General features: G+C 38.3%; 1 protein-coding gene across 1 annotated transcript; it reads left to right on the forward strand.

Annotated features, from left to right (window-relative positions):
• The first annotated feature begins 8,112 nt into the window (after positions 1-8,112).
• On the forward strand, positions 8,113-9,869 carry LOC147317517 (kallikrein-2-like). Its single transcript, XM_086314538.1, has 5 exons — positions 8,113-8,355; positions 8,460-8,622; positions 8,826-9,127; positions 9,206-9,345; positions 9,454-9,869. Exons 1-5 carry the CDS (start codon positions 8,319-8,321, stop codon positions 9,601-9,603), a joined length of 792 nt encoding a protein of 263 aa, XP_086170664.1. The 5' UTR covers positions 8,113-8,318; the 3' UTR covers positions 9,604-9,869.
• The last annotated feature ends 2,351 nt before the right edge of the window (positions 9,870-12,220 follow it).

A 12,220-nucleotide genomic window follows, 5' to 3' on the forward strand; every position in this document is an offset into this window, starting at 1 on the left:
AGAAAGAAGAATACTGAGTTACATCCCAAGAACACCATACCTACTGTGAAGCATGGGGCTGTTTTTCTGCCAAGGGGACAGGACGACTGATCCGTGTTAAGGACAGAATGAATGGGGCCATGTATCGTGAGATTTTGAGCCAAAACCTCCTTCCATCAGTGAGAACTCTGAAGAAGAAACGAGGCTGGGTCTTCCAACATGACAATGATCCAAAACACACCGCCCGGGCAACAAAGGAGTGGCTCCGTAAGAAGCATTTGAAAGTCCTGGAGTGGCCTAGCCAGTCTCCAGACCTCAACCCCATAGAAAATCTGTGGCGGGAGTTGAAAGTCCGTGTTGCTCGGCGACAGCCCCAAAACATCACTGCTCTCGAGAAGATCTGCATGGAGGAATGGGCCAAAATACCAGCTACTGTGTGTGCAAACCTGGGAAAGACCTATAGTAAACGTTTGACCTCTGTTATTGCCAACAAAGGTTATGTTACAAAGTATTGAGTTGTATTTTTGTTATTGACCAAATACCTATTTTCCACCCTGATTTACGAATAAATTCTTTACAAATCCTACCATGTGAATTCATGGATTTTTTTTTCACATTCTGTCTCTCACAGTTGAAGTGTACCTCTGGTGCAAATTACTGACCTCTGTCATCATTTTAAGTGGGGGAACTTGCACAATCGGTAGCTGACTAAATACTTTTTTGCCCCACTGTACCATGAAGGTTGGTGGAGTGACCACATCCCAAACAATCTTGCACTCGCTCAATAAACCTAAAAATGTATTGATTTCTTCTTCTATTGATATTGATTTCGTAACCCCTGCCCCCACCTGTGCATGGGGACAGTACGCTGTACTGTAAAAGTGTAAGTTGAGGATAACTGGATGACTGGCGCTTTGAATTTGTATGGCGTATCCACAAATTTAATTATTATGCATATACCGTAATATGGTATATTTTCATTCTTGGTGGTTGGACTTTTTTTAAAATTTTTTTTAACTTTGTAAACTTTTGCTGTACCTGTAGCTGAGGGCATGTACGGTTACATGAAACCCAACTGTGGGTGTGTTACGCCCTCTAGTGGTGTAATTGTGCATTGGAATGCCGTGCTGAATGCTTATAATAATAATAATGGATTGGATTTATATAGCGCTTTTCAAGGCACCCAAAGCGCTTTATAACAGGTCAGCTCTCTGACCCACGAGGTTGTGTTCTGTTAACATTTAAAGAAAGCACTCACTAAAGTCTTTTCCCATTTACTATAAACAAACAAACCAAAAAGAATTCTCAACGTCTCACAGAATTTCAACTCCTATCTTTTTCAGCTTATCTCTTTAGAGATCACCACAAGGGAATTATCTGCCTCCAGCTCATCCTATCCATAACATCTTCTTCCTTTGCACCAATCTTCTGCATGTCCTTCTTGACTACATCCATGAATTTCCTCTGTGGTCTTCTGTTTTTCCAAGTGCCTAGCAGCTCCATCATTAACATGATTCATCCACTATCCCTCCTCCACACATGTCCAAACCTTGCCTCTCTAACTTTGTCTCTAAAACGTTTGACCCGAGCTGTTCCTCTGATGTACTTAATTAACAGAACAACATGTTAGTAATTAGGGTTGATAAACTATTATTAGCCTAAATAAATTACAGAAATAAATAATCTGATACTTTTGTCTTTGTACGTGTGACAGAGTAGGCTGTATGAGCTGACCAGTTGAGCAGTAGTAGAGTAAATGAAATATAGGAGTTTCAGCTGGAGCCTCATAGAAGGTCCCTACAAGAGACAGCTGAGGTGAGCTGAGCACACCTGCAGCCAACACAAGGTGCACACAAACACAGTGAGTGAGAAAAAACAGGTGAACTAAAACTGTGTCAGCTGCAGCCACAAGGACGATTGGGCACAGGACATGTCTGACTTCCTCGCTCTATTGGTTCACATTAAACAACCACATGATCAGATCAAATTTCAACATAAAGTGTAAAGTAGGTGTGAATCTTGATATCGGGTGTGTCTCTGTATCTTGGGCAGCACTGCAGCACAACGCTTTCTGTAGTTCAAACATTACACAGAGCTCAACAGAAACCGTTAATGTTTAACCTCTTCATTTGTTTGAAATATTGCAGTAGTTTAACAGCTATCAGAGCTGTGGGTGTGTGTTCAAGTGACTCTTTCAGTCATTGATCAATGGTCTTTGATCAGTGGTTATTGATAAATGGCCATGACAATTTGCATGTCAATGATCAAGAAACTGACCTCACAGCCCATTGTTTGTCAGTGGTGCTAATTTCAGTCATTATGCAAATGTACTCTAAACCTGCAACCCTGAATAAAACAATTATATCAAAATATATGGGATGTATGGATGTTTTTAACTGTGAAGCATTAAAGTTATTCCGGTGGTCTTAAATTAAAAAGATGAAATTTGATGTGATAGCAGGTGCCCTTTAAGAAGTTTTCCAAAATTATAACTCTCCAAAATGGTCACAGGTCCAGCTGGTATGCAAAACCCCGCTACCCTGTATTTTAGTACACTCCTTCCCATTTCTCCTATCTTCTTAACTCCCACCTAACAGTACATGTAACTGCCATGTTAGGCATCTCACACCACTTGGCTCATGCTATAAAAAAGACGCAGGATCAGACCTGAAGTGACCCACATCCAGAGGGACCAGGATGATGCTTTCCTTTGTCTTTGTTTTTGTGCTCGCTGGTGAGTTGTTTTCCTTCATATTCTTGTCTACGTTCACGCTTTTGTTGAGTCACTTCACCAATGAGAGGGAATGGTGTTTAAAGCTAGTGTGTCATCAGGAGCACGAAGTGAAGGTGAAGTGAAAATCAAAGATAAAACAGAGTTACTAAATTTTTAAGCTGCTCAGTAATATTGTTGTTATTATATTATGTGCTCAAATAAGCTTATCTCTCCTTTTTCTATTCTTTTCTTTTTTTTTGCAGGATGGTCAAAGTGAAGATTGGCTTAAATAACCAAGTACCATTTTTGAAACAAATTAAAGTTTTTTTAAAACAATTTTTTTAAAACAATTTTTTAGGATCCCCCCAAAATCTTGAACGGGACATTGATCCTAAACAACAGTGATCAACCCCATGATATTATGCTGATAAAACTGAATAGGGTTTGTGAGCACAACTCCAGATTTTAGTATGCTCTAGAATAGCCCCAACATACCAGATGATTGAGACTATGCTGTAGAATTTGGGTTTAACTGTCATTTCTTTCTGTTTTCCATAAAAAAAAGTTTCACATTTCAGCCACACTCCCACTTCATAGAGCACATAGTGTGATATCAAGCTGACCCATTGTTAAATGAGCACTGACAAATCTGTAGAACAAGGCACCTTCATTTATGTGAACTAAGTAAAACTCAAGATCATAGTATGTGCTAGAATTCTGTTTTGTCGGATCACGTTCAGTTTTGATGATACACTTGCAGAGACATTGTTTCAGCAACCTTAGTGTGTAGGGTCTTGACATTTATTTCCATCCAGATTTACACTGATTTTTCTCCCAGTTGTGTATCTCGATAGTGAGTCTGTGTGTTTTCACACAAAGCACATCCCAAGATTCTCAGTGAGGTTAACCCCTGGGTCATGTGCTCCCTTAACTGCTCATTTACAATTCAGTTAAGGGCAGTCAAACACTTCACTGTCCAGTCTTAAATAATTTTTACTATGAGCCTAAACAAAAGTGGTAAATAATCCAATACTTATGTCTTTGTACATGTCACAGAGTAGGCTGTATGAGCCGACCAGCTGCAGAGTAAAAGAGATAAAATAGTTTCAGCTGCAGCCGCAAGGAAGATTGGGGGCACAGGATGTGTCTGACTTCCTCGCTCTAGTGTCTTACATCATACAACCACATTATCAGGTCAAAATTTAATATAACTGTGAGGGTTAATATTGGCTGTGTTTTTTGTATCTGCAGAAAACTGACTAGATTGCTGTTAACAATGTAACACTGTCAAAAGTGTTCATTAAAAACTGTTTACTACATACTCAAGTAAAGTACAGATACCTGAACGGTCTACTTAAGTACTGTAACAAAATATTTTTACTTCATTACTTCCCACCTTTCGCTGTAAAGCAAGTAAATCTGGTGATGATTTGTTGGCTAAAACACTTCAGCCATTCTAAATCTTTCTGAAAGTGACGAGGGCACAGGTGACGTGAGAGGAGGTGGAGAAGGAAAGTTAATGCTGCCACCTCTGACACACTGAGCCACAGATTCACACACTTCTCACACTCAGTCACACATCCATTAATTTTCTCATGTAGGCTGAAACAACAAACAAATTCATCACTCATAACAAAGTTATTGAGAACATCAGGGGGGCAGAGAGAAATAATTACAGCTCTGCGATGGTGTAAACATAAAATCACACAGCTGCTCAGAGCCGACCTCATGATGCCCAGTAAAAGATCTGAGGTTATTATGTCCGTGCGATATCAAACTGTAATCTAGTAAAAGAAATACACTGTATATGTATGCAGTGCATACTACTGTTGTAACATTAACAATAGGTGAATTCATCATTCCATACACAATAATGTGAAGACTGTGCCGCTAATGTTATTTCATAAATATGAACCCATCTCTTGAGTGCATTTTCTGTAATTTCTCTGGTTACAATTTGTTGCTCTTGTGCCACAATAAGAGGAAAATGATAGAGGTTCATGTATTATGTTGTGTTTCATGTTCAATGAAATCCAGTTTACATTTGAAAACGCTACACAGAATAGTTTGTAGGAAAGAGTAAGTCAGTGTCGATGAATACAGTGAAATCCCAAAAATGGTGTAAAAGAAAAGTAATTATTAAAATACTCAAAAAACAAAGTACTGCAAAAATGAAAACAGAAATTAAAAAAATAATAAATAACTTATTTTTATAAAAAGGTGCTTTTAACACTTTAAATCCAAAAAAATTCAGACATCCAAGCAACGTCCCTGATATATGGTATGTACATTTATATATGAATTCCTCACTTGCCCTTTTGGTGGTCTTTATCCTTCAAGCTCGGGTCCTCAACCAGAGGCCTGGGAGTTAAAAGATCCTACACAGTATTTCAGCTGTTCCTAGGCCTGCTATTACCAGTTTTCTTTTACCTTGAATAGTGGTTCTGATGCTCACAGTCCTCAGCCTCCTTCCTTCTGCTTAGCTTACAGTCTCAGGATGCTGGATTTGGGGTGAAACCCTCCATGCAAAGTAAGGAGCTTTCTTGTCTTGATGTCAGCGGGTTCTGTCTGCTCCCAGATATTTGACAATCTTCACATCATAGGTGTTAATCAACTTAATCAACCTGTTCGTCCCTTTCAGCTGACTCCTCTGGACTTGCCTTACTCTCATCTGGAGGCGCACCTGCAGGTAGTTGACAAGGAGCAGAGGACTGTAGTTGCGATAGATATGGCGCTTCCAGTAGGCAGCTGGAAGATGTGGTCCCAGTGGTAATGGGAGCATTAGGAGCGGTAACCAAATTGGAAGAGTGGCTCCAGCAGATTCCAGTTTGAACATCAGGTCCCTGTCCAGAAGAATGCAATCCTAGGAACAGCCAAGATACTGACAGGACCCTCAGGCTCTGTTAGAGCTCTAGTATCACACACATACTACTCCCCACTGGGTGAAAATAAGATATATATAAATATAATAATAAAATAATTTTGTTTATCAAATGACCATAGATAAACAGAAAGTACATAACAGAGTCAGGATCTTAACAGTGGCACTGGGATGTAGGGATTTCCCAGTATTGTAAACCTTTATATGTTGTGTTGCACATCTATTCCTGGGTTTAAGGTTTATGCTTATATCACATTAAGGTTTTTAATGAAGGCGAAATCATCAGTTGTTTCACGGTGTGGTGGCATGCAGAGAGGATAGGTTGACACCTTATCTTCCCCTTCTGTTTGTGTGTGCATGTTAAATGCTTTGCTTCGTGCTCGGGTTGTTTAAACTGATTACTGAACTATGCAATTAAATTAAATGACATTTTCGCTCTTCATGTGCAATGACTAAAGCACCGAGTGGAGGGACTATTTGACCTGTCCACTGGGGGCGCTGTCTGCCCTTGTAATATCTATGTTGTCTGAGCAATGACGTATGATTTCTAGTGTTAACGATGGATTCCGAAATAACTGATTGGTGGAGAAATGCATACTGACTGTTTTTTGGCTGTGTCTGCTGCAAACGCTGCTACTGAACTGCCTAATTTCCACAAAGGAAGTTTGAATGAAATAAATGTGACAACAGAAACTAAGAATGATGAAGCTGCGATTGCAACATGAGGCTTTAGAAAAAGAAAGTGGAAGGTTGTAAAAGGAGCTTAAAATGCAAATGAATGCAATCAAATATCTGATACCTGCAATGCTTATGCAACAAAGTGAAAAAAGTCAGTAGTTGAAAACTGTCATCCAGCTGTCTGATACTGCCTTAATGATTTTGCTGTGCAGATTCAGTCTCTGCTTTAGCGGCTCTGGAGTGTATTGTTTACATATTCACCCAGCAAGTGAAAGATCCCCCGACACACTTTTAAATGGAAAGCTTAAATGAAAATTAATTTGATAAAAGTCAACTAACAGAATAAGTAATAATATTATGGTGAATGATGAAACGTTTCTCCATCCAGATGAACAGAATCAACATTTTGGGAATATTATGAATCGTATGTGGCCTTTTGTTTTGTGCAGATGTTCTGCTCTGTGTAGAAACTTACTATATAGCTATATTAGCTCGTGATGTTAGATGTGTTATCACTGTAATTTTCATAATGCTACAGTCACCATTCCAAGTATTCCTGAAACACCATGGCCTTCAGCTTCTGTGCTCCTGGCTGGTTCAAAGGTTCAGGAGTGGATTAAAGAACTGAAACATAAAACCTGGAAACTGTCATTTATTATATATATAATAATTCCCCACTCGCCCCTGTGGGCGGTCTATCCTTCAAGCTCGGGTCCTCGGGACCTGTTCAGTATCTTAGCTGTATACTGTATATTCAAAAGGCTACTGAGTAGTCTTCACTTTATCATCAAACATTAAGTTCACAAGTTTTCTCGTTACAACAATTACTGTTTTTGAATAGACTGGGTTTTAAAAACATGTTTTACACATTTTAACTATAACTTTTGCACGTAGTTCAACAGAAAGTCCAATAAGAAGCAATACACAATAACGGAAAACAGTATCAGCTTGATCGCATTTGGTTACAAAGGATTTGGTTAAGCATATGTATAAGTATCTCTTCATGATTCTGAATATACAAAATACTATGGATATGTTGATATGGGTTCCAAAGCAACTAAAGGAATATTGTATATACATTCTCATACATTGGGCTATTAAGCTGTTTAAGCAGCTCCATTTAACTTTGACCTAAAATACAATATAAAACTATAGCAGGCAACTCCAATATAAAATAAAAGGTAAGCCTATAATTTGGGCTTACCTCTACTAAAGTAATTGTACATGTGGAGGATACTATGACACATATAGTAAAATAATTGAACTAACACTAATAGAAATGAATAAATAAACAGCTAAAAGAAATACATACATGAGCAAAAGCAGTCTATAGAACATTTATAGAGCTCATGTTGGAAAACCCGAGTGTGTTTGGCTCAACACTATTCAGATCAGAATTTTGACTGTAAAAGCTGCCAGACAGTACAGCATTAAAAAATTAATTAACAAATAATTACATTTGGAGGATGACTTCAGTAGCATGTTGTCATATATACCATAATTCTAAGTGTTTTATTTTTATATAAGTGGATAGTGTTTAATTGACCCAGATCTCTAGCAGGATTTTCCAGGGAGACAGTGGGAAACTAAGTTTCTCCACCCAATGTGATATAAAGAACTAACTTTTAATTTAAGCCCAAATCAAATCATCATTCATCATATATTGCAATAAATATACTCTAAGTTACATGGAAAAAGCACACGGCTGCTAAACTATTTTATTTTGAAGTGCAGAGTTTAAGGTGATATAAATTTAAAAAGGCCTGTCTTAAAAGTTTGAAAAATTCTTTAAAAAATGAAACGAATCCCACAAGTTTAGTTTGAGGTAAAAAGGGGCTCCAAACTGGTTCTTCTAGTTCAGGAGGTCAGAGGTGCAGCTGGTATGCAAAAACCTGTTCAGTATTTTAAATACACTCCTTCCCATTTCTCCAATCCTCTGCATGTCCCACCCTAACGGTACATTTGACTGCCATATTAGGCATCTCACACCACTTGGTTCATGCTATAAAAAAGACACAGGATCAGACTTTTGGTCACCTGAAGTGATCCACATCCAGAGGGACCAGGATGATGCTTTCCTTTGTCTTTGTTTTTGTGCTCGCTGGTGAGTTGTTTTCCTTCATATTCTTGTCTACGTTCACGTTTTTAAAAGGAAGAAATTATTTAGCACGAGTGCACTTTTCACCCTTCTCTCCCTCCTCGTGTCAGGTTATGCATCAGGAGACATTGAGAAGAGGATTGTTGGGGGAGTATCCTGTAATGAGGACAGGCAGTATCATGTCCAGATAGACTCTGTTCAGGGGGGCATGACCTGCGGAGGCGCTCTGATTAACACCCGCTGGGTCATCACGGCTTCTCATTGTGCCGAACGGTAAGAAACTGCAGCTTTTGTTGAGTCACTTCACCAATGAGAGGGAATGGTGTTTAAAGCTAGTGTGTCATCAGGAGCACGAAGTGAAGGTGAAGTGAAAATCAAAGATAAAACAGAGTGACTAAATTTTTAAGCTGTTCAGTAATATTGTTGTTATTATATTATGTACTGAAATAAACAAAGCAATTTCTTTTTTTTTGCAGGTTGGTCAAAGTGAAGATTGCCTTAAACAACCAAGTACCATTATTGAAAAAAATGACAGGTTTTTTTAAGAAGCTTTTTAAAGGATCCCCCAAAAATCTTGAGCAGAACATTGATCCTAAACAACAGTTTACCTTCAAAGACGGTGATCAACCCCATGATATTATGCTGATAAAACTGAATGAGGATGTGAATCCTAAACTTCCCACTATCAGGCTTCCTCCTGCTGAAGGGTGTCAAAAACCAAATATGAACGATCCTGTTCAGATTGGAGGATGGGGTTTCAAGACAGCTGATGTGAAAAGTAAGGAAACCCTCAGACACTAGATCCAGTTTTTGGAAATAGAAATAAGTTTAATAATGCTTTATCTTATTTCCTCAGAGACCAGCAACCCCAAGAATTTAAAGTGCGCTATGACTGAGATAGTTCAGTGTGGAGAGAATGATAAACCTGATAGTAAATACTTTAGTGATGAGTCTACCACCATGTGTGCTCATAAACCTGGCGTGGAGTCCTGTTTTGTAAGCAAACTGTTTGATATATTAACCCCGAGTTGGTTTTAATATTAAACTTTAAACACTGACATTTAAAACGATCTAACCTCTGAACTCTGTCTGAATGTCTTCCAGGGTGATGCTGGTACAGCTGTGGAGTACAACAGCATTTTACATGGAATAATTGTCAGTAACCCTGTTGATAAGTGTGCAAATCCTATTGTAATGCTGAATATTTGTCGCTACAGACAGTGGATTGCTGACACCATGCTGAACAATCCATGAGTAAACCACAGAGGAAATACGTTTCCCTTAAAAATGTCATTTCTCATTTTTCCTAATTTATTCTGAGAATTTAAAATAAACTGGAAAAGATCAGAGACCTGAGAAGCTGAAGCCAAGTATGGTTGCAATATAAACAGCTTGGCACTGTTTTCATCTATGAATAAAAATGATGTGGTTACCTGAAGTTCATGTCTTATCTGATGTCTGTTTGAGGCATTTGAATATCAGATGTTTGTTTTCCATAAAAATGTGATCACTTTCAAATTTCATGCACCCTTTTACTTCATATGAGACGTTCTGTAATGTCAGGCTGACCCACGGTTGATTGAGTGCCGGCAGAATAAATCATCTCCTTCATTTATGTTAAATGAGCACAACTCCAGATTATAGTATGTGCCAGAATACCCCCAACATACAAGATGATTGAGACTATGCTGTAGAATTTGGGTTTAACTGTAGTTTCTATTAAAAATACACTCTCATTTTAGAATATAAAGTACCTGAAGTGTAACACAATAAAAATATTTCTGCACAAAACCGAACATTACAATAAAGCCTGATTCTCCGTTTGAATAAGATTTATCAATTTAAATTCAATCAATTTATTTATAAGCACATTTAAAAACACAGGTTGACCAAAGTGCTGTACACAGTAAAAAACGTAAAAAGTAGAACAAACACAGACAGAGAATAAAACACGAATTCAGTCGCAATTAAAAGCTAAAAAGTAAAAATGTGTTTTCAGATGTGTTTTAAAAATGTCGAGTGTCGGAGAGATCCTAATATGAAGGGGCAGACTGTTCCAAAGTTTAGCCCAACAATCACAAAGGCCCGGTCTCCTCTGTTTTTTAGCCTAGAAGCAACATCAGCTGACCTGAGGGTTTTATTTGGAGTATTTTTAGTTAAAAGGTCAGAGAGGTATGACGGAGCTAATCCATTCAGAGACTTAAACACAAGCAATAACATCTTAAAATCAATTCTACAACGTTCTGGAAGCCAGTGCCACTTAGTGGCCATCTGTCTTTGAGACATGTTTTATTTTTTCAAGGACTGGATATGCAGTCAGCTCACCCTGGATACTGATTACAAAGCTTGAGAGGAAATCATCTGTCAACAAGCTTCCTCAATTTACTGAGACGGTACAATGATCATTTTTTATTTATTTTCCAAAAAATAATTAAATTACAGACAGACTGAAAGTCCATGCTGCTTAAAAATTTACAGTTCAAGGTGAACCCCACAAAGGTTCGTCTCACATCTGCTAAAAAAACATCACGATGATCCCTGAGACTTTTGGGAAACTATTCTGCGGACTGACGAAGAAAGCTGAACTTTTTGGAAGGTTTGAGCCCTGTTAGTTAGTGTAAAACTGGCACTGCATAAAACTGAGATCATATTAACAGTCAAACGCGGTGGTGGTAGTGTGATAGTCTGGGTCTGCTTTGCTGCTTCAGGATGACCTGCTGTGATTGATGGCACCATGAATGTTGATCTCTACTAGAAAATCCTGAAGGAGAATGTCCGGCCATCAGTTTGTCACTTGAAGCTCAAGCACTCTTAGGTTACGCAGCAAGTCCACCTCTGAATGGCTTAAAAAAATAAATAAAAGGAAGGTTTCAGAGTGGCCTAATCAAAGTCCGGAGTTAAATCAGATTTAGATGTTTTGGCATGATTTTAAAAGGGCCGCTCATGGTTGAAAACCCTCCAGTGTGGCTGAGGCAATTTTCCAAAGAAGAGCGGGCCACAATTCCTCCCTCTCCCCCAGAGACGAGAAAGACTCATAGTCAGTTAAACCAAATGCTTGATTGCTTTACTCAGGCAATCTGTCTTGTCCTGAAATTTCTTTGATGATCTAAAACATATGAGTATGACAAATGTGCAAAAAAATAAAAATAAAAATAAAAATCAATCAATCGTGAAGCAGGTAAATACTTTGTTGCAGCACTGTATTAATATATTTTTGTCTTCTGATGATGTGTGATGATGGCTGTGGTGTTCTCGTGTTAAATAAAAGGGGTAGGCCTTGATGGTTCCTGGCCTGTAAAATAGGAGTACCATTACTTTTCAAACAGAGGGATAGATCTTCAAAATATTTAAGCTTGAGAAAATTAAATTTTCTCAATTGTAAGAAATATATGTTTAAAATGACGGAAAGCTCTGGTATCTCATTGCCCAGATTGTTCTGAAAATAGAAAAATGAAAAAAAAAATTAACTGACAGAATGTCTTTTGTTTTCTGTGAAAACACTGTAAAGCAAATTTAAAGGGGAGATTTAGTGGAATGTTCATCGCAGGGTGTTTAGCCAATGTAAAAATGTAGTTTGATCTCTTGGTTTGTGAGTCTTTTCCACAGCATGTCTTCTATCCTGTCTTCCTTCTCTCACCCCAACCGGTTGCAGCAGATGGCCCCGCCTCTCCCTGAGCCTGGTTCTGCTGGAGGTTTCTTCCTGTTAAAAGGGAGTTTTTCCTTCCCACTGTTGCCAAAGTGGTTGCTCATAGGGAGTCATATGATTGTTGGGTTTTTTCTCTGTATATATTATTGTAGGGTCTACCTTACAATATAGAGCGCCTTGAGGCGACTGTTGTTGTGATTTGGCGCTGGATAAATAAAATTGAAC

This window comes from Aulonocara sp. 'chitande type north' Nkhata Bay, linkage group LG12 (genome assembly GCF_057382095.1).
Source record: "Aulonocara sp. 'chitande type north' Nkhata Bay isolate Kocher_YH1m ecotype deep benthic linkage group LG12, A_spYH_male_GT1.1, whole genome shotgun sequence".
Taxonomy (NCBI): domain Eukaryota; kingdom Metazoa; phylum Chordata; class Actinopteri; order Cichliformes; family Cichlidae; genus Aulonocara; species Aulonocara sp. 'chitande type north' Nkhata Bay.

What these genes read in the sequence shown, in the direction of transcription:
- LOC147317517 (XM_086314538.1), top strand. Translation starts at nt 8,319, where the DNA reads ATGATGCTTTCCTTTGTCTTTGTTTTTGTGCTCGCTG. An exon ending in GCTTCTCATTGTGCCGAACG is followed by an intron (nt 8,623 to 8,825) that starts GTAAGAAACTGC and finishes TTTTTTTTGCAG; the next exon opens with GTTGGTCAAAGTGAAGATTG. An exon ending in CTGGCGTGGAGTCCTGTTTT is followed by an intron (nt 9,346 to 9,453) that starts GTAAGCAAACTG and finishes AATGTCTTCCAG; the next exon opens with GGTGATGCTGGTACAGCTGT.